The 24,910-nt window shown below is 38.9% G+C and overlaps 1 protein-coding gene across 3 annotated transcripts in view; it reads left to right on the forward strand.

Annotated features, from left to right (window-relative positions):
* PCNX1 (pecanex 1) overlaps window positions 1–19,405 on the forward strand; it is a 79,948-nt gene extending 60,543 nt beyond the window's left edge. For all 3 annotated transcript variants that reach the window (XM_065754709.1, XM_065754710.1, XM_065754712.1), the window contains 16 exons: window positions 55–196; window positions 1,084–1,261; window positions 1,653–1,761; window positions 2,387–2,516; window positions 3,750–3,808; window positions 4,360–4,575; window positions 4,998–5,251; window positions 6,116–6,346; window positions 7,625–7,725; window positions 8,605–8,755; window positions 9,394–9,624; window positions 9,978–10,252; window positions 12,125–12,378; window positions 13,445–13,881; window positions 15,255–15,395; window positions 18,524–19,405. In XM_065754709.1, the coding sequence (XP_065610781.1) occupies window positions 55–196; window positions 1,084–1,261; window positions 1,653–1,761; window positions 2,387–2,516; window positions 3,750–3,808; window positions 4,360–4,575; window positions 4,998–5,251; window positions 6,116–6,346; window positions 7,625–7,725; window positions 8,605–8,755; window positions 9,394–9,624; window positions 9,978–10,252; window positions 12,125–12,378; window positions 13,445–13,881; window positions 15,255–15,395; window positions 18,524–18,664 (3,050 nt within the window). In that variant the 3' untranslated portion in view covers window positions 18,665–19,405. The remainder of the gene's footprint in view (window positions 1–54; window positions 197–1,083; window positions 1,262–1,652; window positions 1,762–2,386; window positions 2,517–3,749; window positions 3,809–4,359; window positions 4,576–4,997; window positions 5,252–6,115; window positions 6,347–7,624; window positions 7,726–8,604; window positions 8,756–9,393; window positions 9,625–9,977; window positions 10,253–12,124; window positions 12,379–13,444; window positions 13,882–15,254; window positions 15,396–18,523) is intronic.
* The last annotated feature ends 5,505 nt before the right edge of the window (window positions 19,406–24,910 follow it).

The following is a 24,910-nucleotide window of genomic DNA, read 5'->3' on the forward strand; positions in this document are numbered from 1 at the left end:
TTACATGAATTTGATGCATCAGTGCAATCTGATATTTTTATTATCTCCTGATAGATGCTGCGCATGTTATGTGGTTTGAGAAGCTTCACATTTGGCTCCTTTTTATAGAGAAGAATGTTATCTATCCACTGATAGTCCTCAACGAGCTTAGCAGCAGTGCTAAGAGTATTGCTAGTCCAAAGAAACTGGATACTGAGTAAGTAGAGAAGTCTGTCAGGTAATCTGAGTATGTCTGCCATGATGGGAAATGAAATAGTGAGTTGTGGAATAAATGGGAAGGCAGTTAATGCTATTGTCTGGAAACTAAGGCAACAAATAAATACAGCTTTTATTTATTTGAAAGCTTGTGTAGAAATGAATCACCATATTGACTTTAAACTAAATGGAATATTGCAGTTTTAAATTAGGAACCTACACAAAGAAAAATCATTCAAATTTTAATATATGCTACAAAGATTAGAAGTTGCAGGATCACCTAGCAGTGTATGATAGCAGGATTTCCTTGTTGATATGCAGGGTCTGTAATATAATTATCCAGACTGCAAATTCAAGATACTAAATGTTATTTTTTCTGGTCCATCACTTACTATATCTGAGACAAAAATAAAATTGCTATCATGAAGTTGCGCTTCTCCCAGTGCAACCCAGGTCAGTATAGTCATGCAGAAAATAATAATTGGTATACAGTAATATCTTGTTATTAATTAATCTAGAGCACTTCCAGGATTTCTGCATCTCAATATTGATAACCTAAATTTAAGGCTTGATTTCTGTTCAGAGAGCAGGGATACCTCTAATATTACTTAGCAGTACTGTTTTACAAATAATGTTAATCCTTTGAGTGTTGATTGACTTGAGAATACTGATAGACTTGGTTAGTAACCTCTAAAGGAAAAGTTTGAAGGTATCTTTTAAAATAAGTGAATGTTTACATGCTATCACCATGCAAGACAAATGAACAAAATCCAGATACAAACATTGAGTTTGAAGAGGCTGGCCTTGCATGGGAACAACAATTTTGGTCTATAAACATAGCCTTTCAGACAACAGATAAGTAACTGTTTTCTGTGCATTTCTATACAGGTTGGGTGCTTTAATGATCACAATAGCTGGCTTGAAGTTACTGCGTTCATCATTCAGTAGCCCAACGTGCCAGTATGTCACTGTTATTTTCACAGTGCTCTTCTTTACTTTTGATTACAAAAGTTTTACTGAGACCATGCTGCTAGATCTCTTCTTCATGTCCATACTCTTCAGCAAGGTAACGTTTAACTTTACCTTTCTGTGTGTTTCAGGTAATCCAAAAGGGAAAACTAGCTATATTCTTACCTGATTGCTGAACTTCAGATTGTTAGTCCTACTGGCACTTTAATCAATATGCTGTAACAACTGTAAGACTTCTTCTCAAAGCACTTATTTGCTTAAAACAGCATATGTCTTCTTATAAATCTCATGAGTTTCTGTTAATAAGACAATGTAGTGCATATTAACTTGACTCGCTTCATCATTTTGTCCTTATTGTAAATCTAATGGTTGCTTGTATGCCAACAAGGACTCTAGAGGGACCGGTAAGCTCCTCAGGATATTTACTATATTCCGTTGTACGTTGATTTTCAGCAAAACTGCTTATTTTTTTTCCTTCTCTCCTACAGCTTTGGGAACTCTTTTATAAGTTGAGATTTGTATATACCTACATTGCTCCCTGGCAGATAACATGGGGATCTGCCTTCCATGCTTTTGCCCAGCCCTTTGCTGTGCCACGTATCCTTTGTAATTGCTAATTTTTTTACTTTTTTTTTTGGGGGGGGGGATGTGGAGGGGAATGCATTTATTTATAATACTTAATGTTATGCTCCAATTGTTATGTTTTATGAGATAAATCTCATGAATGAACAGGTTTGTCTAATGAGCATTTATGAAAAACTATGCATGCTTTCTACATTGCTACAATATTGTAATCTGTACAGTAGCAGATAAAGTAGGAACAGAATTCCAACATAAAAAGTATGGGATTTGAACTGGGAAAATGCAACAAGTTTCCCTTTGTTGCTTCATTCCCTTTATTCGAGAATCAGTAACCATATGATTTCAGATTTAGTATTGTTTGTGTAGGCTGGATTGAATGGGGTATTCATGCAGTTTCATATTAGACTCAGTGGTTAATTATCTGAAAAATCTACAAATACCATTACCTATTTCTGTTTTCAAAGGCAAAAAATAATCCCCTTGCAAACTGGAGAAACTGTAAAGGTACTTTGCTCGACAAAATTTGGAGTTTGGAAGATTTATTTATTTTATTTGCTGTTACTGTATACTTCACATACTCTTACAGAAGCTTGAAGAAAGTTTTTGCTGCTTTGCTTTCCTTAATCTTGTTATTGTACAGATTCTGCAATGCTATTTGTCCAAGCAGCTGTGTCAGCGTTCTTCTCTACCCCACTGAATCCTTTCCTGGGAAGTGCAATATTTATCACTTCTTACGCCAGACCTGTCAAATTCTGGGAAAGAGACTACAAGTAGGTGAAATAAGATCTTTAAATGCTGCGTCCTTTTGTTTTATTTAAGCGTGGAACTAAGGCTAAACGAGTGTTCACCTTGAAGTGCTGCTTTCTTATTTTCCCTGAAGAAGATTGGTTTAGAGCACTGAACTTACTCTGAAGTATTGTAGATTTGTTCTTATTCTAGCAGCATTTCCTTTTGCTTCTTAGGTAATTTATATTGAGAGGTATGCAGTTTTGGTATTGCTTTTTAAGCACAAAATTAAAAATGTAATCAAAACATGAGTTTATTTTAAAGAGACTGTTGGGAGAGTACATTAACTGTATTTGACTTGTTATTGTCCATTTCACAGCTAAAACTGGTTAAACTCTATATATAGTAAAATCCTTCTAATGGCATCTTGATCATATAAGATTACCTCCCTATGTTTTCTTTCTCCAGAGTCCACAATTTTTGACAGAATGTTAGCTATGCTGGTTAATTAAGCGTACTTGTCACATCTAAAGCTTTGTGATACCTGCCTAAGAAAATAGCTACATTTAGATCTGAAGCTGAAAATTCTTCTGTGACTACATACTCTGTGCAGACTTCATCTATGAGTTACCATCCTATTATAGGCAGAAAGAGGAATCATAGAGTCACCAAGGTTGGAAAAAGCCTCTAAGTCCATCCACCTATCACCAGTGTTTTCCACTAAGCTATGTTGCAACTTGAGGCCATTCCTCTAATCCTGTTGTTAGTAACATGGGGAAAGAGGCTGGATCCCCACCTCAACACAGCCTCCTTTCAGGTTGTTGTAGAGGGCAATGAGGTCTCCCCTGAGCTACCTCTTTTCCAGACTGAACAGTTCCAGTTACCTCAGCTGATGCTCGTAAGATCTGTGCTCCAGGTCCCTCACTGGCTTCATTGTCTTTCTGTAAATGTGGTCCAGGGTCTTAGTGTCTTTCTTACAGAAATTTTGTTTTTTTTGAACATAGTACTTGAGGTGTGGCCTCACCAGAGCTGAGTACAGGGGGATGATCGCTTCCTTGATCCTGCTGGCAGCACTATTTCTGATAAAGTCAGGATGCCTTTGGCCTTCTTGGCCATCTGGGCGTTTAGTTATCAAATGATCAGACTGGCATATAAAATATTTAAATAAGAAGAAAAAACATCATTGGGAAGTACTTTTATCTGTTTATTTGTAATTTCTTTGCTTATATTTTCTTACGGTAATAAATTTCATTAAGAACACTTCATTTTAATTTCAGCACAAAGCGTGTGGATCATTCAAATACAAGACTAGCTTCGCAGCTTGATCGAAATCCAGGTAGCTTTCCTAATTGCTTTCATAGTGTTTTTTTTTTGCTAACACACTCACAAGGAATGAAAATAAAACCTATAAAAAACAAACATTTGTATGATTTTTTTTACCTTTGTCTGTCTCTGCTTTACTTTTTCTTCATCTATAATCACAGCATTAAATTGTTTTTGCTTCCTTATTCTTAAGTAACCATGAAGCTAAACGTTATTTGATGATGTCTCAATATCTTGGTAATAGACCAGTGCAACAGTCATTACTGAGATACTTTTGTGCGTATTTGCTTTTGAACATTATTATATGGAATAGATTGGTGAGAGATGCATGAGTTAAACTGAGTGAATGTAGAAAATGGTGGAGTAAGAGGGAAAAATTCTGGTCAAAAGTATTAACTTCACGTAGCAATCATTTGGAGTAATTGTCTCAAGAGCTGGAGTAGGAGGGGGGGCACAGGGTGGATAGCCTTGAAACAACACTGTTAAGAAAGAACTGATGATTGACGTTCCAGCTTGAGTTTTTCTGCAGACACAGATGATAACCAAAATTCAATCTTTCTGCAGGTTCAGATGATAACAATCTGAATTCAATCTTCTATGAACATTTAACCCGTTCCCTTCAGCACAGCCTATGTGGAGATTTGTTGTTGGGTCGATGGGGAAATTATAGTACTGGGGACTGCTTCATTCTAGCCTCTGACTACCTCAATGCACTAGTACACCTTATAGAGATAGGAAATGGCTTGGTCACCTTCCAGCTGAGAGGGCTTGAGTTCAGAGGTGAGTGTTGCCCTTTCTTAACTGTCTGTACCACAAACTAGTCTTTTGGTCTGAGAACTTCAGTTGTTTTGAGTTCCATCCTGTAAATTATTTACTTTGAAAATTGGGCTTCAGAGCCTCTTTATGCCCTCTGACCACTGGGAGAAAATAACCTGTTACTAATGCTAAACCTCTCTTTACTTTTAATGCATCATGGCTATGATAACTGATTCATAATGCTACCTGATTAGAATGTGTGATGCTACGCTGATAAATTATCCAAATCTCTTGTTCACTGACAGGTAGTTTACTTGGTGTTACAGAAGCACAATTGGACTCTAATAATGATTTGTAAACACTTGTAAATGCAAGTCAACATTAAAACAATTGTATTAAACATTTAGATGTGGGTTTTTTTTTTAATTATTATTTTATCTCCTAAGGAACTTATTGTCAGCAAAGAGAAGTAGAGGCCATCACTGAAGGCGTAGAGGAAGATGAAGGTTTCTGTTGCTGTGAACCTGGTCACCTTCCTCACATGCTTTCCTTTAATGCTGCGTTTGGGCAGCGTTGGCTGGCTTGGGAAGTGCTTGTGACAAAGTATGTTCTGGAGGGTTATAGTATCACAGATAACAGTGCAGCGTCCATGCTTCAAGTCTTTGATCTCCGTAAAATTCTCACCACTTACTATGTGAAGGTATGAGTCAGATAACTATAAACTTTGGGGGACGTAGGCTGGATTACAGCTGGGAGTGGTTTTGTGCCTTGAACTTCCAGTAGTTTTTATGGGTGTGATACGAATTACAACTGTATGAGCAGCTTCATTAAAGGAGGCCAGAGTTTGCTGTGCTGACAATTACTTGGTCATTTTTCTGCTCATGCAACCAAATAACATATAGTCTGAGCAGAGAAAGGATACAGTTTCTTGCTGAAGCTGCAGTAGAAACTGAAAGGCTAGTACCAAAATGCAGTAGGCATTGTAAATGAAATAGTAACCGGTACATCTCTTGGAAGGGGCCAAAACCATCTCTTTATTTTATTTTTGCTTTACTCAGAGAAGGATCCTGTTAAAACTGCAAGTTTTCTATGTAGACCTTAGATCCCTCGTATGATCTATTTCCCTATTTGTGATCTGTCATGAAAAATTAAGTTTAAATCTTCTGAGATACAAAGTTTTTTCTCCAAATACAACCATATTAAGCTGCCTCATCTTTAGATTTAGTATTTTAATTATTTATAAATATACTATCCAAGTTCACTCAATTAAGAATTCCCACTTACTTGTTTTTCTGCCAAGTTAGTGAGTCGTGCACCATCCATTTTTCTTTCCTTTATTCCTTAAGTGTTTACTTAATATTTTTGATGACTTCCAAGAGTTTTTAATGTATACAGATCTGTATTGCTTTTTGTGCTGTTGAATTTATTGCATCTGGGAGCTAAGAAAACTATCGTGTATCACTTCTGTTCATTGTCAAGAAAATCTGTGGAAAAAAATTGAAAAATTTTAGATTAATTTTCTTTATTGTAATACTGACTCATGAATTTTTAACTGTCATTTCAGGGAATCATCTATTATGTCACAACCTCCCCCAAGCTAGAGGAGTGGTTAGCTAATGAGACAATGCAGGAGGGCCTGCGGTTGTGCACAGACCGCAATTATGTTGATGTAGACCCAACCTTTAACCCCAATATTGATGAAGATTATGACCACCGTCTAGCAGGAATCTCAAGAGAGAGTTTCTGTATGATTTATTTGAACTGGATAGAATATTGCTGCTCTCGAAGAGAAAAGGTAGGTATGAATATGTGAGGATAGGTGTTCATTATTCAAGAATTGTCTCATTTCTTCCTTGTTGCCTTGAATTAGTGTTTTAATGCTGATCTTTTAGAAAATAAAAAATTGAAATGTTATTGTTTTGATGTTCTTCTCTAAATACACGAATTTAAATAATTTCTGATAGTAAAAAAGTATACAATATGACCTGTCTGCTAATGCCTTTTCAATTACCCAGCTTAAAGGAATCAGCTGAAATTTAGTCAACATTTTTTCTATGTGGAGAAGTGTGTTTATAGAATTGACATTGCATATTTTGATGTCAGTGTTTACAGATCAACCCTAATATAATCTTGTGACACGTTTTTATAAGATTGACAACTTTCTGTTTGTAATTATTACTATAACATTGCTTTGGACAACTAGAACTGCTGGCTTGTGAAAGCAGTCATTCTGTATCTAACTCTTTTCCTCTTCAAATCCTCCCACCTTTTAAATAGGAACACTAGAGAATGCTTTTACTGTTTACAAAAAAGTTATATGTACTCTAGTCAAAGTAGCATTTGAAAATGTGCAAGAATTGACTGAGAATAAAGGGCAGGAATATAATCTGGTTGCACTTTCTGCATGAACTGTTGGAGGCTTCAGAATTTTTTACTTTTGGAGCTAAAAGATCAGGTAGCAGCCCATCTTAAACGAATTAAGACTTAAAGGGTTTTGTAGTCAGATGACAGCAGCCCAAAGGAATCATTTCCTGTTAAGTGATTATTTTGTAAAACGTACTGTGGAGGTATTGAAAATCCTTTAAATGCAGCTACTATCATGTGGTCATTAAAAAACATGCTAAACATGGCTTTGAGCTGAGGGAGAGTTCCCCTGAATAAGCTGTAGTCTGGGCAAGTTTTCAGTTAACTCAGAATCATATATTCCTAATCACTGAACAAGAATCCAGCTTATTAACTAAGAATACTTTTTGTTGTAATGTTATGATCTTGCTAAATAAGTTTGCGTACAAGATGCACTGTACCAATGAGGAAAGTATCCATTCATCTTATACTTTAAATAAGACAAATTATAATGTGTACATGTCTATCTTTACAAATATATAGAATACTCTCAAATTTTTTATAAAGAATTCAGAGTGATAGTCTGAATAGAGCAGCTGGTGGCAGTAGGTACATGCACAGGGCTTCTGTACCTTTGTATGCATTTGGGTGTTTTTCTCCTTAGAGCAGTTTTTTAATGTCAAATCTTTAACTCCCTTCACCTATTTTTTTTTTTCCTTCTTACTGCAAGCCACTGGATTCAAGTAAAGACTCGCCCCTTGTTACACTGTGTTATGGGCTTTGTGTTCTGGGGCGGAGAGCATTGGGGACAGCTTCACATCATATGTCTAGGTAATAAAATCTTGTTGTAAGCTCTGATTTCTCAAATTCCCTCTGAGATCCTAGATTAAATGTTGGACGAGTACCTTTTCAATAAAGATGATGATAGTTAACTTCATTCTTGTTAAAACTGGGCAGCTAGGCTATGTGACCTGCCTTGGTTATAACAGCCAGTGAAACGTAGCCAAGGAGCAGCATGTGAGAGAGAACTGGAATTTGAGCATTTTGTTTTATAGAACTAGTGAAAGTTGAGCATTCTGATGTAGGTAAACTCTAGTGATAATTGATGAGGAAAAATAAAAAACCTTAACATTGATTGAGTTCTGGAAGTAGAAACTATTTTACTTCAGTTTAGTGGAAATTTTCTTGTAAGCACCGGTGAGCATCCCCATGAAGGTCTTGAAAATATGCAGTCACAAGAGTGATCAGAGCATTTGATTTGATTTTTCACTAGACTGCATTTGCTTAGTAAAAGTAAATGATGCTATTAAGTATGAGTAATTTGTTAAGACTTCATTTAGTACTAAAACATCCACAGCTGAAGCTACATCTCCTTCAAGGTTGGTCCACTGAGGTGTTTTCTCCCCGAAAAGCTTTCTTCTAATAATCTTCATAATAAAATCAGTCATTATAAAATCAGGAGTTCTCATAGAGTTCCCGTTTACTTTAGTCCGTGTAAACACAATTTCTTGCATCTATAATTTATTTGTCCTGACTTTAGCTCATGTAGACACCTAGTGTCAAGGCTTTACTTACTCAAATGCTCACTTGTATTTTCCCTTCCATCTTCTCTCTTCTTTATAGAGAAGAATGGCATGCCTTTATGTACATTTTAGTATCTTCTTATCATATAACTATGGACAAATTTGTCGTTTCTTTTTCTGTCAACAGTAATCTGGAATCTTTCTTGTATGGCTTGCATGCCCTTTTTAAGGGCGACTTCCGTATATCTTCAATTAGGGATGAATGGATCTTTGCTGACATGGAATTGCTGAGGAAAGTAGTGGTACCTGGAATCCGAATGTCACTTAAACTACATCAGGTGAAGAATTTGTCAGAAAGCTGACTCCAGTTCTTTTTATTTCTGCATGATCTTTCTTTTAAAGATAAAATGCTGGGAGAGAGATGCTCAGCTCTTATTGCTTGTATTGGATGACCATTATTTTTCTTCCCCTAGGAGGATGTATAAAAGAAGATATGTAGATAGGTTATGGGTGTATGTAAGGACAGCCAGCACATCTTGTCCAATGTCATTCTCAAACCTTACTGCTGAGGTACCAGATCCAAGTTTCCAGAAAAATTAGGGAGATAGAAATTAGAATACATAGGAAAATAAAGGGGAGAGAGTGTGTGATGGAGGCAGATAACTGAAAATAAGTGATTATCCTGTCGTGTCTTTCATCCCTAGATGTTCAAGGTGAGGCCAGATGGGACTTTGAGCAACCTGTTCTAGTGGAATGTGTCCTTGCCTGTGATAGGAGGATTGGAACTAGGTGGTCTTAAAGGTCCCTTCCAAGTCAAACTGTTCTGTGTAAAATTCAACTGAAGGAATAATAGTCTGGGTCCTTTGAATCACTGCTTTTTAAGTTCAGGGGAGCAAACCTCTCCTGAGGTGCAGGTTATTTGCTTTTTATACATAGTTACATCTGAAATATCAATCATAACTGTTCTTGGAAACAGGATCACTTCACTTCTCCAGATGAATATGATGATCCTTCTGTTCTCTATGAAGCCATAACAACTCATGAAGAAAATCTAGTTATAGCACACGAGGGGGACCCTGCTTGGCGGAGTGCTGTTCTCTCCAATTCTCCTTCCCTCCTTGCTCTGCGTCATGTGATGGATGATGGCACCAATGAATACAAAATTATTATGCTGAATAAGCGCTATCTCAGTTTCAGGGTCATTAAGGTAAGCTATAATTAGGATATGCTACTACATGCTTCAACTCAGATCATTACTTTGTTGTTACTGGTCTGTCAATGCTGGGGCAGCTTCTTCTGTAGTAGAAGTGCTTCACTGGAAAATCAGTTTATGACTTCAAATTTTATTTTATAACTTTTATTTCTCTTTCAGTTCATACATTTGCTTTATTCTTTCTTCTTCATGTGTCCATCAGGTCAGCTCATTAGTGAATGAGTGCTTGTAAATTCATAGCTCAGTAACTTGTATGCATGTAGAAGTCTATATGTGGCAAAGCAGTCAAGTAACGTTTCACTTCCTGACACAGTGTTTACTTGGCTTCCATGGCTTATCTTTTGCAGGTGAATAAGGAGTGTGTGCGTGGCCTGTGGGCAGGGCAGCAACAGGAGCTTGTGTTCCTGCGTAATCGCAATCCAGAAAGAGGAAGTATCCAAAATGCAAAACAGGCTCTGAGGAACATGATCAACTCCTCCTGTGACCAGCCAATTGGATACCCAATCTATGTCTCACCTTTGACTACGTCCTATTCAGACAGTCATGAACAGCTTAAGGAGATTCTTGGAGGAGCTATCAGCTTAGGAAATATCAGAAACTTCATAGTGTCTACGTGGCATAGGTGAGCTGAGAAAATGAGTTCTCACAAGTATATGGTTGTGCTCTTGTATGTCATTAACTAGTCTCATATATGCCAACCAGGTCATAATTTTATAGTATTCACAGAATGGTAGGGACCTCCAGAGATCATTGAGTCCAACCCCCTGCCCAAGCAGCTCCCTAGCCCAGGTTGCACAGGTAGGCATCCAGGCGGGTCTGGAATGTCTCCAGAGAAGGAGACTCCACCACCTCTCTGTGCAGCTGTGCCACTGCTCTGTCACTGCACTGTGAAGAAGCTCCCACACACATTTGTGTGGAACTTCTTATACTTCAGTTTGTGGCCACACTGCTGAGAAGAGTCCAGCCTCAGTTACATGGAAATGAATATGTCTTGACTTCTATTTCAAGCTCATCTATAAAATATGGCAAATGCTCTGGCACTTAACCTTAATAGTTAACCTAAAGGAGTTAACCTTGAAGATCTGTAACCATTAAACCACAAACTGAGTGACAGCTTAGAGAAACTAAAAGGATAAAGTTTTGTGTGCAGGAATTATGATCGCAGTTGTAATGTCATGTCTGATAACAAAAATCAGTGCAACTTCCACATTACTTTTTTGTTATCGTTCTGCTCATTACTTTTGCTGTCTTCACTAGGATTTCTGTCTAGTAAACATGCAGCGTGCAGGTGTAAGTATTAATGTTGGTATGCTCATGCACAGTAACTCGAACTTTAGTTATTATTCAGTTTTGATGTATTATATAATATGTTTTTCATCTGTCAGAGCTAGAATATAATTCACCCTGCATATGACCTCCAGGTAACCTAGTACAAAGAATTTCTGTGCTGTATTTTTTAGGCTGTGAGAACTTTTTACTTCTCTTCTGTCTCCTTATAACTATGGCTGTAAAAACAACCATGACAACTTTGCATGGCATTCAGAAACATGTCCTTACTGGTTTCAGAGGTAGTCCCATAGTCAGAACAGCCTTCTTGCTTTTCTGATGGTCATGTTTACTGTAGACATCTACAGCATGTCATACAGTAAATGCAGCACATTCTGATTATGTTCTGTAATTGGTGGCTTATGTCTTCTGTAACAGCCTGCTTGCCTGACATGTGGGTAGCACAACAGGTGAAAATATAACACTGGCAGTATTTGGATCCAAGCTGTTCTGAATCTCAGGGGCTAAGAAAAAAAAGAAATGATTTCCTGGTGTATTTTGAGTGGGACCAAAATAAAGGAATAATAGAAAGTAGTAATTGAAAGGAGGAAGGAACATGCTGTGTTGTGTGTCAGTCTGAGGTTTACCAATACAAACAATATGGTGAAAAGCCTGTATGATTATATATACAGGAAAATGTTGGTAGTTATCTGAACGTTCAGAATGCACAGAAGAATTCATGATTCAAATAATTGCAACGTGTACTTTAAAATTAAAACTATAATTATATTACTGAAAGTAACAAGAAACCAAATTAATATATATATTGCTTATCTAAATAGGTAAGTTTTTGCTGTTTGAGACTGTCTGACTATTATCTTAAGGAGCATCAATTTATTAAGTAGTTGCAAAATAACGAGAGATTCTTTCAGCTTTTTGTATTTAGAACTATTGATTCAGAGGTGATTTTTTTCTTTTCCCAAAAGCTATTTTATCTAAGCACTTGGATTATCATAACTGTTATTAGATTAGCTGTCACGAAGAAAATTACTATATCCTAGAAAGCAACTTTTATACTTGTGAAGCCTATTCTGAGGGGAAAAAAAAGCATTCTCCAAAAAATCTGACTAAAAAAAGCTGACTTTATAGATCGTGCTGAGTGTACTGTTTCTTAGATCCCTTATGCTCAGGTGATGTGACTTCAATGTTAATTGCATTGTGTTTTCAGGCTAAGAAAAGGTTGTGGAGCGGGCTGTAACAGTGGTGGGAATATTGAAGATTCTGATGCTGGAGGTGGGGCTTCTTGCACAAGTAACAATGCCACTATCAATGAGTCACAGAGCAGTGTGTCGCAAGGAGGAGTGAATGTACCTACGGGGCAGGGACCTGGAGCACTACAGCACCCTCCTGTGGCACTTCATCCCGGGACTCATCCCACTGCTCTTCCCGCAGCTCATCCACCAACTCATCCATCCACTCTGGGTAATGTTAAAATACAGCTATAACAATTTTTCACAAGTACGGTCCTGTAGCCAGAACTGGCCTCTCTACTCTTTGGACCTGGCCTAGCCTAAAAGAAAAGACAAAAAACACACGTGCAAACCTTGGTTGTTTCATTAACGCCTGCTTGCGTTCCTCCCTCACTGCAGTGCTGTTTTGGCCAATGGAAAGTTCTCAAATAGAGATTTAATGTGTTTAGTTATTTTTGCAAAACAGAATACGTAACTCTTCACAGCAAATCTCTACAGATTGACTTACCTTATGACTTCTGTTGTATTGACTGCTAAGCTGGCTGTTTTTTAATGTCTTTGTATTTTTTTATTTATATACTAGAGTGGATCATCTATTTCCACTATATTTTAGCTGAATCCTAACAGAGTCTGTGCTGATCTGAAGCTAGTGATGCAGTAAGCAGTAAAGCTGAGAAAAAGTTTTGCAAATAACTGCCTTTACTCAAAGAATGTAAACGTGGATGTAGCTGAACACACTGAGTTTTTTCTTTACATTACATGAGTACCTCTGCAGCTCTGAAGAGGTTTATTCAAGTTCTTCTAAGTAATATTCAAAAACTACTATTTTTTTTTACATTAAAATTTTCTTACTGCTTAAAAACATGTTTTTCTGTTTTCTGATCCAATCTCAGTCTTTGAACATCCATTCAAACATATTAAGAAAGAATACTTGTGTTTTTTGGTAGACTGACATCTCTAACTCCTGTACCGTCTTTTGTGTTGAAAACTTAAGTGTTAACATTAAGAAATAAATGGCTAATGTGTTAAGAGCAAGGCTGAGGCATTTTAAGTGATTTGTCTCACAGGGATTGTGAGTAGAACAGAACATGAAATTCCATGGTAAAGTGAATGAAACATACTCAAATGCTCTGCTACGTTAAGTGCAAGGTACCTTCACCTACAGTATCATTGTTTCAGATACTGTTGATTAGACCCATTAATTTTGTATCGAATTGATAAAACAGTCATATGTCATAAATCTAATGTGTGTGGGAGGCTTTATGCAACTCTCCTGATTCTGTATCTTTTCTTTTTAGGCACCAGTCACAGCTCTCACTCTGTGCAGTCGAGCCTCGTGAGACATTCCCCTGCCCGTGCCTCAGTCGCTAGCCATTCATCTTATTGCTACGGCAGTCGTCATTCATCTCTTCGCACATCCACAACAGGCTTTGCGCCCTGTCGGCGTTCTTCCACCAGTCAGATATCCCTCCGTAACCTCCCCTCGTCCATCCAGTCCCGCCTGTCTATGGTGAACCAAATGGAACCTACTGGCCAGTCTGGAGTCAGCATGCAGCATGGTCTGCCCTCTTCCAGCAGCTCCAGCCAAAGCATCCCAGCCTGTAAACAGCACGCCCTTGTGGGCTTTCTAGGGACAGAAGGAGGGGGTACTGCAGCTGAAACTCAGTCAGCTGGTAATGCAAGCCCTGCAAATCAAATGCAAGCCAAAAAGGATGACGTTATTTACAGAATCCAGGTGAATAGTCCAGAAGAAAAACTTAACCTAAACTTCCCTAGTTACTTGCTTTTGTTGATGTTACCTTGTGTGTTGCTGAAATAATGACTTTTAAATACATGCACAGTCTAGTATGCCTCTGTATACAATAGCTGTGCAGTTACAACTGGAGAACTAATGTAAGGAAATGCTTTTCTGGACAAGCACTTCTGCTGTGTGTTTATATTACTTATTTTCCTGTAGTACAGGCTTGAGAATGTCAACTTAAAAACTCAGTTTTTCTCCATGCTTAGTCCGGTTTTATTCATGACGATGCATAAAGCTAAGGAGCTTCACCTCAGGATTGAAAGCAGCCAGTGTTGTTCTTTCTACCAAGTAGATTGTCCTCTAAAATTGGTGTAAAACAAAAACAAAAAAACTGAAACAAAAAACAAAGCTGTAGCTTGTTACTGAAGAGCAAATGGTATTCCATTCATTAATTATTGGCAGCCTTAGCTGTTCTGTGAAAAATACACAAATACTGTTGCTCTTGTAGCTTTCCATAGCTGCACATGCTTGCTCTTCGCAGTATATTACTGGGAAGGACCAAAAAGTATTTAGTGGGTCAGACCATGTCAAACTTGACATTATTGTTGACATCACCTCATTTTAGAATAAATTGTATCCTTAGTCATAATTAACTAAGTTAGTTAATGTAGACAAAGTTAACTAATTTTGCAAGTTTCTGCTTAGTAGCTTTTGTTTGCAGACAAGGGCACTTCTATGAAACTGTTCATAGTTTGTGTAAGGAAGGCACAGACAAGGTTGCTGTATGCTGTGGGAATAATGGATGTTATGCAGTTCTCTCTGTCCTTAAATAAGGAGAAGTTTTCAGGAGTTTTCTCCTGCTCATCCTGTAGAAAGGACAGTTAACTTCAGAACTCTGGGTGTGGGTCTCAACAAACCATGCTGGTAGGAAAGTAGGCTGAAAAGCTATTAGTGAATTCTTTAAACCTGTGTTTCTTGAGGTTTAATTATCTAAGAAGTGATGAGCCAGTCCTAAGTTTGCCATCACTAAACTCTTCCCTGCTACTGGACCGTGTGCTGCCATTGTGTATTTTGAGCTAGCTCAGACTCTTCTGTGGACCGGTGTAACTGAAAGAAGGGCTGAGGAAGGGAGCCAGGCAGCAGTGAAACCAGCATATTGTCAGCTGTGTCTGAAACCACAGCCCAATTTTCAGTTTCTGCTGCTCAAGTATTTTTGTAGCTTGGAACTTGGGTTTGCAACATTTAAATCAGATATGGATTTCTGTGTGGTCAGGTCAGTTCTGTGGAAGTACGCAAAAGGTAACAGTTAATCCCTGTCTTTTAAATTTTGGCTGAACTAACAGTCAAAACTCAATTCCTACTTATAGTTAATGGATCCCAGTCAAGTACTGGAAGGGATCAACGTGTCAAAAAGGAAAGAGCTGCAGTGGCCAGATGAGGTGATACGGCTAAAAGCTGGAAGAAACAGCTGGAAAGACTGGAGTCCTCAGGAAGGCATGGAAGGCCATGTAAGTTTTTTTGTTTAGAAGTTGATAAGCTAATTTATTCAAAAAGGAAAAAAAATCTCTTGACGAGACAGTCTGTCTGGGTGTCAAGGCTAATGATGTGCTAGTAGTAAGTTGGATGAGCAACTGTCTTTTAAGTCAGTGTTGCTGGAAGAGCAGTTCTAGAATCCTAATTTGGAGCAGAAGAATATTTCTGCAACTGTATCGAAAAGATAGAAGATGATTCAAATGTTGTCAGCCTTTTCTCCTTCCTTGCCTTCTTCCAGCTCTTGTCATGAACTGTTACCTCAGGCATCGTGCTTACTCATCCAGCCTTCATTTTCCTTTCCTTAAACTATCAATCCCTTAGAAAACATTGAAGGTCAATTTGCCAACTAGTCTTTATTTGAACAGTTAAGATTTTTTGATTCTTAAATTACTCTGAAAATGGAGACAAATTATTTGTGTCTTTGTTTTGTAATAAGTACTTAATAGATGTTTCCTTTATGAAGGAAATATGCTATAACTAAAACTTGCAAAATCATATGACTTGAAACTCAGTCTCACTTTTCCCTAGGGATGTTATATCTGCATATGAAAATAAAAATTCACTGATTAGTTGGAAAACATCTCCCATTGTAGATTCTTCTAGTTTTTTGCCCAAGGCATACTGTTTATAGATCTTCTCGTCTAAAAATAATGCAGTGAGTATTCTTCCAGTGGTAAATAGTACAAGGTAAGAGTTGCCGACTTTGTACCTGCATTGGTTTACTGATGCCACTGTATTTTCACTTTCAGTATGTCAGTTCTGACACTTAATAAGAATAATCTTTTGATAAACTGCTTGTTTCAGCTGGAGATGACATTCAAATAGTGGATGCAGGAGCATTCTATTAAGGTAGATTTGGAATATGTTATGTGTATGTGAAAGAAGGCCTCTGAAAACAAGTTCCTTCCACGGATAACAGTTGAGCACCCTAAGGGCCAACTTGTAGGACTAGCTTGTATGTAACATGTAGGAGAACGCTGTTGTAAATATTCATGATGAAGGTGGGTTTAGACAGTATGCTTTTTGGGATTTCCATATTAGCGATTGCAGATAAATAACGTCATAGAGATGATGAATGTAAAAGGTCAAACTGAATTGTATTCTGGAATCATGAGTCCTTTTGTTCAATGCTGGGCAGTTTTTTTTATTTCTGTAGTTCTGCAGTTTGTCATGCAAGTTGCAGCATGCTGATGTACTGTGACTGTTCTGAGATTGAGAGTGAGTGGATGTTTCTTGTCTGTGATTGGTGCGGTATACTGGCAGGGTTATAAAAGAACATCTTTTATCCTTGGTTAATCTGATGTTTTCTCCTTTGCTTGTGTATGATTTGGAGGAATTAATTTAACTTGAATGACAGAGCTTTTGCTGCTTGTATTACGCATACATCATCAGTAAATCCTTTACTTCTTAGGACAGTCTTCCCTTTCTAATCCTGCACCTTCTGCAAGCACACACAACTGACTTTTACCTGTTGGGGTGCTGCTCATCAAGCAGTCCAACAGCCAAAGCATTGTTATAACAGCATCCTTGTATGAAGATCAACATCAGAAAAACACATACTCTGGTACTTATGTAACAATTATGGCCACATTCTGAGTGGCATATAGACTTAACTACTGTGTAAAAAGGGAAAAGAAGCAGTAGTCAAAAGGAGAAGAAAGTAAAAGAGGAAGCGGAACAGAATGGTTAAAGACAAGAACAAAGAGAAAATGGCTAAGAAGCAGCAGCCACATCGTTCCTCATGTTTTTGTTGCTGTGGGGTTTGGGTTGTGTGTTTTTGTTTTTTTTTTTTAAGCATTAGGGATACTAGATTCAGGATTTGAATTATGACAGGTTTTAAGTCATCACAATAAAAATAATTATTTATTCTGGTATCTGGTTTCTTGAACTGTAAAAGTATCAAAATGTCTTCTGATTATTGGGAGGAGTAGAGTAGGTTGCATTGATCCTCACAACTGTAAGACCCTCATTTAAGGATTATTTTAAAGGAGAACCTTCTAGTTTGTGAGCACTGTGCATTCTCAGTTGTTAAAAATTTCTCTATTACGTTGAAAAAACACTTTTCCTAACCTTGGTTTTTATTTTGCTAAGCTTTTCTAGTATATTCACTACACAAAAATATTGTAGGGCTTCTTCAATGAAATGAAATCTAGCCATCTTTAGATTGGATCTCCTTCTTCTTCCAGGAGTTCAAGGTTAAGGTGTATTCTGCATTATGTTTCTATGTGCCAGAGAGCATTTTTCCCCTTCCCCTCCACCACTGACATGCACAGGACAACCCCAAAAGATTCTCATATCAGCTCCTCACTATCTGGTGGCATTATTTTGCAAGTGATCAGTAATAGAAAATATGAAATTGAAGTGAAATAAATGTCAGTCATTATGTAACAGATGGTTAAACTGTCTGAGTCAGTTACAATTTATATACAGTTTGTGCATGTACACATGTAGTTTCTAAGAAACTTTGATATTCAGGCCTTTGGGGTAATAGGTCACCCTTGAATATATCAAAGGTGCTAGTTTTATGTTGGACACAAAGGATGTAGTATTTAGACATGCCTGGGAAGTGCTTTATGTCTGAGGGTGGTATATTCCTATTCTCACTTAATGCAGCAGCATTTCTCTTTATAAAAATTTTTTAAATTATTCTATATTATCTCTAAGTAAGATAGTTTTACAGGTTTTATACTTGACTCCTGATAAACTTTATTCCATGCTGTTGTGTGCAGCAGGCCGCTGAGATACTTTAGAAGTATTGTGGCTTCAAAATTATTACTTCAAAATATTCTTAATCTGTATGTCTGTGTTTTTTTTCTAATTGTTATTTATTTTGTGTGATATGTTCAGCTCTGATTTGGCTCAAGTTGTCTTAAAATCCAAATCCAGGACTGAATGCCTTCTGGTAAGCTGCAGATCTCCAGCAGGACTGTGACAAATAGCTATCAGTGGGCCTGTGATCATTGGAAAGCGAGCAGCTAAGTCAGTGTAGCCCTTGTGTTATTACCCCCTTTGCCTTGCAAGGGCCCTGAATTATCAGCTACAACTTTGAAATGACAGCTGTTCTTATGAAACTCACATTTTCTTTTACTTGATTTTCTTTCAGGTGATTCACCGCTGGGTGCCTTGCAGCAGAGATCCGAGTAGTCGGTCCCACATAGATAAGACCATCCTGCTGGTTCAAATTGAAGATAAATACGTTGCTGTTGTTGAAACTGGAGTCCTTGAACTTGGGGCTGAAGTGTAAATCTCTGAGACTTAAACTTCCCCTTCTCCAGTGATTCAGAAAAAGAGAAGGGTCCAGAAGCAGCAGCTCCCAGGACGTTAAAACTTTGGTCCAGTTGTAGGAGAGGACTTGAAACACAGATTTGTCCAAGTCCTTTTCCCCAAATAAACAAATGTAAGATTTTTTTAAGTTGTTAGCTGCTGAAGAAACACTTGCATGAAGGATAGATTTGTTGAGACATATCTTTTTGTTTATAAATTTTGTTTATGCATTGTGTAATGCTTTAAATCAACAAACTTTTCAGTTCTAAGATCAGAGCACCTCATATTTTTCTAATTGTTTTTGCCAAAAATTGCCATGTCTTGTCACAGAGTGTGTGGAATTCATCCACCTTATTTTAAAGAAATTGACTACAAACATTCAGTTTGGTGAAACACAGTGTAAAGGTTTCAGGAGTGGCAAGAAGAGACTGAACAGATGTATAGATTCTTATTCCTTATGAGCTAAAACATTAATGAGAACTGCACTAATTTTTTACAGCAATGCACTAAAAACAACCCTGAGATTGCTGAGAACATTTATTTATATATATAAATATAAGTATATAAAATACCATTATTTAAATTGCCTTTGGGATTAATCCCCTCCCTCTCCATATACATGTTGATGGTAAGGGCTGTGCCATGGGTTTGGTTCTATGTTCTGTATTTCGTACAAGTGCATTTGCTGCATCCTCTTCACAATAAATGGTAAAATAAGAAATATCTAGACATGTACCTGAGTATCCCTGTACTACATCAGAATCTATTGTGGCAGTGGTACCTCAAATCTGTAAAACACATCCAGCTTTAAAAGTGGACCCGAGTACACTATCTTTCATCTGTCCTCCCTTAGCTAGCTTAAACTACCTTGCTTCTTTACACCCAGAACTGGCTATGTTGTTTCATTGGCTCTTCTCTGGCAGATAGTTGAGTTCTGTAGGGGAGATACTTGAAGGTTCTTTTTTTTTTTCATTCTATCCAATTAAAAAAAAAAAAAATTAAAAAAACAACAATTTATAAATGGCTTTTATAGAAGGCACAGCCCTACACTTGTATCACTTCTTCTGCCACCTTGCCTTGTCTTTCCCTTTAGTCTTCATTCTTTTCTATGACTTGAATTTTATTTTCTGTGATTATACATTCTATGTAAGTGTAATTTGAGTATTTATAACTGTGAAGTTGAATTATTCATGTGTTACATATCCTAGGTTTTATTGTATTTTTTTAAATGTGTGTATTCAGGGAAACAAGTAACTCAGAACTACCATGGGAGTGTGAGAGGGAAACTGGTTTGACTTTGACTTGCAGTTCCTGCGACTCCTCTTAATCCATAAGAAAAAAAAAAAGTACCTATTGTGATTGTTTCCTGTTTCTGATCCATAATTACGTAGGATTCTGTGCAGAATCTGCACACAGTCCTAGCTTTTGGGAGCAGCCATCTTCTTTCCAGTCACCTCCGCTTCTTTCTAAACGATGTAATCAGAAGAGATTTCTGATACACCACAGAGGTGGTTGCAATTATTTCTCAGAGAAACCCTGTCTGTTGTGTACCTAATGTAAGAGTGAAGTTATATGGGATGAGGGAGGGGAGGAAAAAAGAAAAGGAAGAAACGGTTACTTAAAAATTCTTGGTGTTCTGACTCAAGTCACTGTATGCTTGCTAGCTACAAAAGGGTAATTCAGTGTGCCTGGTAGCTGGACAAATTGTTAAAACTTCCCAGTGGATTATACTGGGGCTTTGCTTACATCACACACTATGCAAATTTGTGTTCCAAGTTCTGTGCATTCTACAGATGGGTATTGTTGCTGTACGCATGTGTAGTTGATCTTGATAGAAATGCACAGTTCTGGATCTGCCACCATTGAAACAGTCTTGCTGTTCCACATAGCTCATCATCTGTGCACGCTATAGTTTAGTTAAATTCATCTGCCATGTACCTGGAGGTGTAGTACAGTAAATGAAGCCTGGTCAGTAGTCTGCTCATTTTGCTGTCAGGAATGAAGAACATTTGTATGTTTTAGATTGAAGACATTTCGGTTAGGGTTTTATTCTGTCTTTCCCTATAGACGGATTACAGGGTTTCCTTTACAACCAGGAATATTGCTTCATCAAGATTCTTTAGAAAGAAATAGACCCTAATTTGATCTTTGTTCTAGAAAGTTGTTTGGTGGTTTTGTTTTTTTTTAATCCCTGTACTAGAGCCTTAAGGTAAACAAATGACTAAAAAGCAAAATACACCAGGGTGGGGTTTTTTTTGTGTTGTGGTGTTTTTGTTCTTTAACTCAATTGAAGCAACTTTCAGTAAGTTAACCTTGACTCTGAACAATCTATACTATTTTCTTCAATGCAAGATAACAGCAGTGTCCTCTGCTGCTGATAAAAGGAATTGGTGACTCGTTAACATAAAAATTCTAGTGAATGTGTAGCTGGAATTAAATTAGCAAGCAGCAGATGGGGGAAAAAGAAAGGCTTTTTCCTAGGGGGTAAAGAGAATTGGTAGATCTTTAGTATTTTTTTTTTATCTCAAGACTTCATGTCTTGCCTTCAGGAGATGGATTTTAATGCAGCTGGATTGCAGGTTGATAGCTTCTTTCAGAGATACTTTATAAACGCCTGTTGTGCAACCATTGACACGGTGTTCCTGCCAGGTTGAGATCTGCTCAACAGAAGTCACCTTGTGATTTTACTCTTCCTAAGGCTTTGGAAAATTAGCATCTTTTCCTTAAGTTTTCCTATATTGCAACCTCTAAAGACTGACACATGATTGTATGTTGGTTTGTGCAAGTTTGTGTCTTGGCTCCACTGTGAGCGTCACAGCATTTGTTCTAAATCCCCACAGGATAGACGGGATCCATCCATGGGATGAAAACTTTTGGTTCTAGTTGTTCTATTCTCTGGGATTATTCCCAGAGAATTATTATTATTATATTATTTTTCTCCTGTTACGGGTGTAGAAAGGATGACTACTTTCCACATAGTCCTGTCAGTCCAGATTGAGCCCATCGTAGAACAGGATTGTTTCTTTAAAGCTTTCATGAGAACCCATAGATGAGTACATGAACTGTGGCTGCTTTTCACTGTGTGATGTTCCGTTGCCATAAGAACATTCCAGTTAAGTCCTGTTGTAGATGTGCACCTATCCAAGAGCTGCATTTGTTTCTCTTTTCTTTCAAGGTGATGTCTATGTATACATACATAAATATGTACATCCTGCTTCCTACAACAAATATTTGATGTCTGAGAAGTGCTTAGAAGCTCCCCCCATTGGGTTCTGTCCATCAGCAAACAGGCTGATGTTTAATTTTTAAGTCTGTTTCCATTTTTCCAGCTTATGAAATCTTTTGAAAACGGTCTGACTTAAAAAGAAAAAAGGGATGTGACACCAGTGATACCTATAATTGTGCACTTACACTGTACAGTAATAGCAATGAATTCTCAGGGGCTCTCTCTCGTGATACAGCATTTCTGAAATCATTTCAGAGTTGGCAGGAGAACAAGGGCCAAGATGTGGTTTTTGTTTTAGGTTCCATCAAGGTTGGTTCTTGTAGTCACTTTGCTGGATCAGCCGATGTGTTTCTGGGTGTTGACCTCAGTTTTCCCACCTGCTGGGTGTAGTTCATCCCTTGTCCTTCCTTTACCACCACCCTCATAACTCTGACGGGAGCGGAATAACTCTTCTGAGAGGCCTAGGTGACTGGTGAGGAGCAAGATGAAAGCTCACAGCACAGATCCATGCCCTTAGCTGTCTGACGAGTGGCCACAGAGCTTTGTCTAGAACAGGATGAGGGGGAGAAGGGGATATCCTACAGTCAGATCCAACCTCAGAGCTTTTCTGTGATGATACACGTGACACCACGCAACCTAGGAGTGTAGATAGGAAAACACTGCTTGGATGATCTTTCTCAGTTACAGGACTTTCCATTCGCTAAATGGAGCAGGACAGATTGCATTTCTTACAACTAATATTATTCAGATATTATTCTTCCTATATTGGATTTGGGGTTGTACCACCACAGGTTTTATGCACCTATTTTTATTAAGGATTTTTATACCTATTATATAGGCATCTATTCTTTTGTTGTCTGGCTTAGTCTTTGATAACCTAATGCAGTACATTTAGTGAGGCTGGACGCTTTCAGAAACTAAACCAGTGATTACTGGTGCCTTAGTAAAAATGTGGGTACATAATACCTTGGTGGACGGTAAAGCATGTGGCTTGTTCACCCCAGCATAATACATGTGTTACCTGGAAGGTGATTAAGATGGCTGCTCCAAAAGAGTTCAGGAGTGCATGTGCATGGCTCACAAGCACCTGAATAGGAGCGGTTTTTGACTTCTGCTGTGTACAGTTTGAATGGAGAACCCCAGCCCTGAACAGTGCTGACAAGTAGCTGGGTACTTCTTGCATAAGGATTCCCCCTGAAATAGCTTGGCTGCAAGCTGCTGCATGGAGAGAGAGGAGAAGAGATACACGGGTGGAGGAGGGTTTGCAATGGACAGTGACAATATACATTGCCTCTACCAGCAACCGGCTACCTTGCCAGGCATAGGGATATATGTACCTGCGTGTCTGTGAGTGTGTATGTGTCTGCGTGTGTTACTGGAAACAGCCTGTAAATATTGTAGCTGTTGAAAATGGAAAAGGCAGAGGTTTGGTTTGGTTTGTTTCTTTCTGTTTTTTTTTTTTTTTTCAACCTGGTGCAGCAAAAGGACAGTATTGACAAGTATTGGAGAAACACTGAGAAATAAAAAACTTTTTTCACGTGTTGTCACTTCTTGCGCTGTTACGTTCTCCCCGCGTGTCGCTCCCGCAGGTTCCCGTGCCGGAGGAGTCTGTTCCGCCGTTCTCTTACGGCGCCGCAGAGCTTGAGAGGAGATCCGTTCTGGGACGTCCCTTTTCTACGGCACCGTTCTTGTTCTTACGGCTTCCCGTGAGCCCTCTGCCCCCTTGCTGCCGTTCAACAAAGACGAGAACTTCTTAAGCACAGCTTCTGCATCCGCTGCGCTTTCATTTTCTCACATCCTGCCACGCTGTTGCACCGGCGCTTCCCCGGAACCTCTTTATCTCGGTACGCTTCAGCGTGCGCTTTCCCGCGTCCACCGCCAGGGGGCGCCGAGGCTTCTTCCCAACGGGAGCCGGAGTGCCTCGTTTCGTGTGAGCAGCTCAATGAAGCCGGGCTGCAGGGAGGCGGGAAGCGGCCCTGTGCCCAATGCTCTGTGCCCGCCGTGGGGAGGTGGAAGTCCCTGGATGGCATGGGGTGCTCGGTGTGGGTGGAGCCGATGCACTGCCAGCGTGGCCTGCGCAGAGAGCGGAGCCACCAAAGCCTTTCTGGGCCCGTGGGAGGCTACTGGTTATCAAAGGATGGTCTGAAGACCTCCTCAAAAGAGCCCAGCAGAGGGCTACAAAGGTGAGAGGGCCTGGAACACCTCCCTTATGAGGAAAGGCTGAGAGAAATGGGCCTGTTCAGCCTTGAAAAAGGAAGATGCAGAGGGGATCTGATCCACATCTATAAAGATCTAGGGAGTGGGAGGCAAAGGGATGAGGCTGGACTCTTCTCTGCAGTGTGTGGCAATAGGACCAAGGGAAATGGCCACAAACTGAAGCACAGGAAGTTCTGCACAAAATGTGCACGGGAACTTCTTCCCAGTGCAGTGACGGAGCAGTGGCACAGCTGCACAGAGAGGTGGTGGGGTCTCCTTCTCTGGAGACGTTCCAGACCCGCCTGGACGCCTACCTGTGCAACCTGGGCTAGGGAGCTGCTGTGGCAGGGGGTTGGACTCCATGACCTCTGGAGGTCCCTTCCAAGCCCTACCATTCTGTGATTCTGTGACACTCAAAGAGCCATTAAGATAGCAGCTGGGCCGAATTCCTTTCCAGCCTGGTGAGGCAGGTGCTTTAGTTTAAATTCACCTTTCCTGAGAGAAGGAAGGAAAGTCAGGCACATGTAACTTGAGGTGCACAGCTTACTCCTTAATGAGGTGCAGGCAGCTGCTTAAGGAAGCAGTAGCTTTGCCAGGAAAGGTAACAAGATTAATGAAGTCAGAAGAACACCTGTAAATGTGACAAACATACTTCTCCTCTTTCAGCCCTGAAAGCCCAGCGGAGAGTGCAGCAGTGGCCCTTGGCTTGTGGTTCTCTGGGACAGCAGTATAGGTATGGTACGGAGCCTACCCCAAGGCTCAGCCCTTCTCCATCCTTGTCCACATTGTGGTCTTTGGTCCTCT

This window comes from Cyrtonyx montezumae, unplaced genomic scaffold, assembly GCF_038088225.1.
Source record: "Cyrtonyx montezumae isolate F1298 unplaced genomic scaffold, pur_monq_1.0 scaffold_10, whole genome shotgun sequence".
Lineage (NCBI taxonomy): Eukaryota > Metazoa > Chordata > Aves > Galliformes > Odontophoridae > Cyrtonyx > Cyrtonyx montezumae.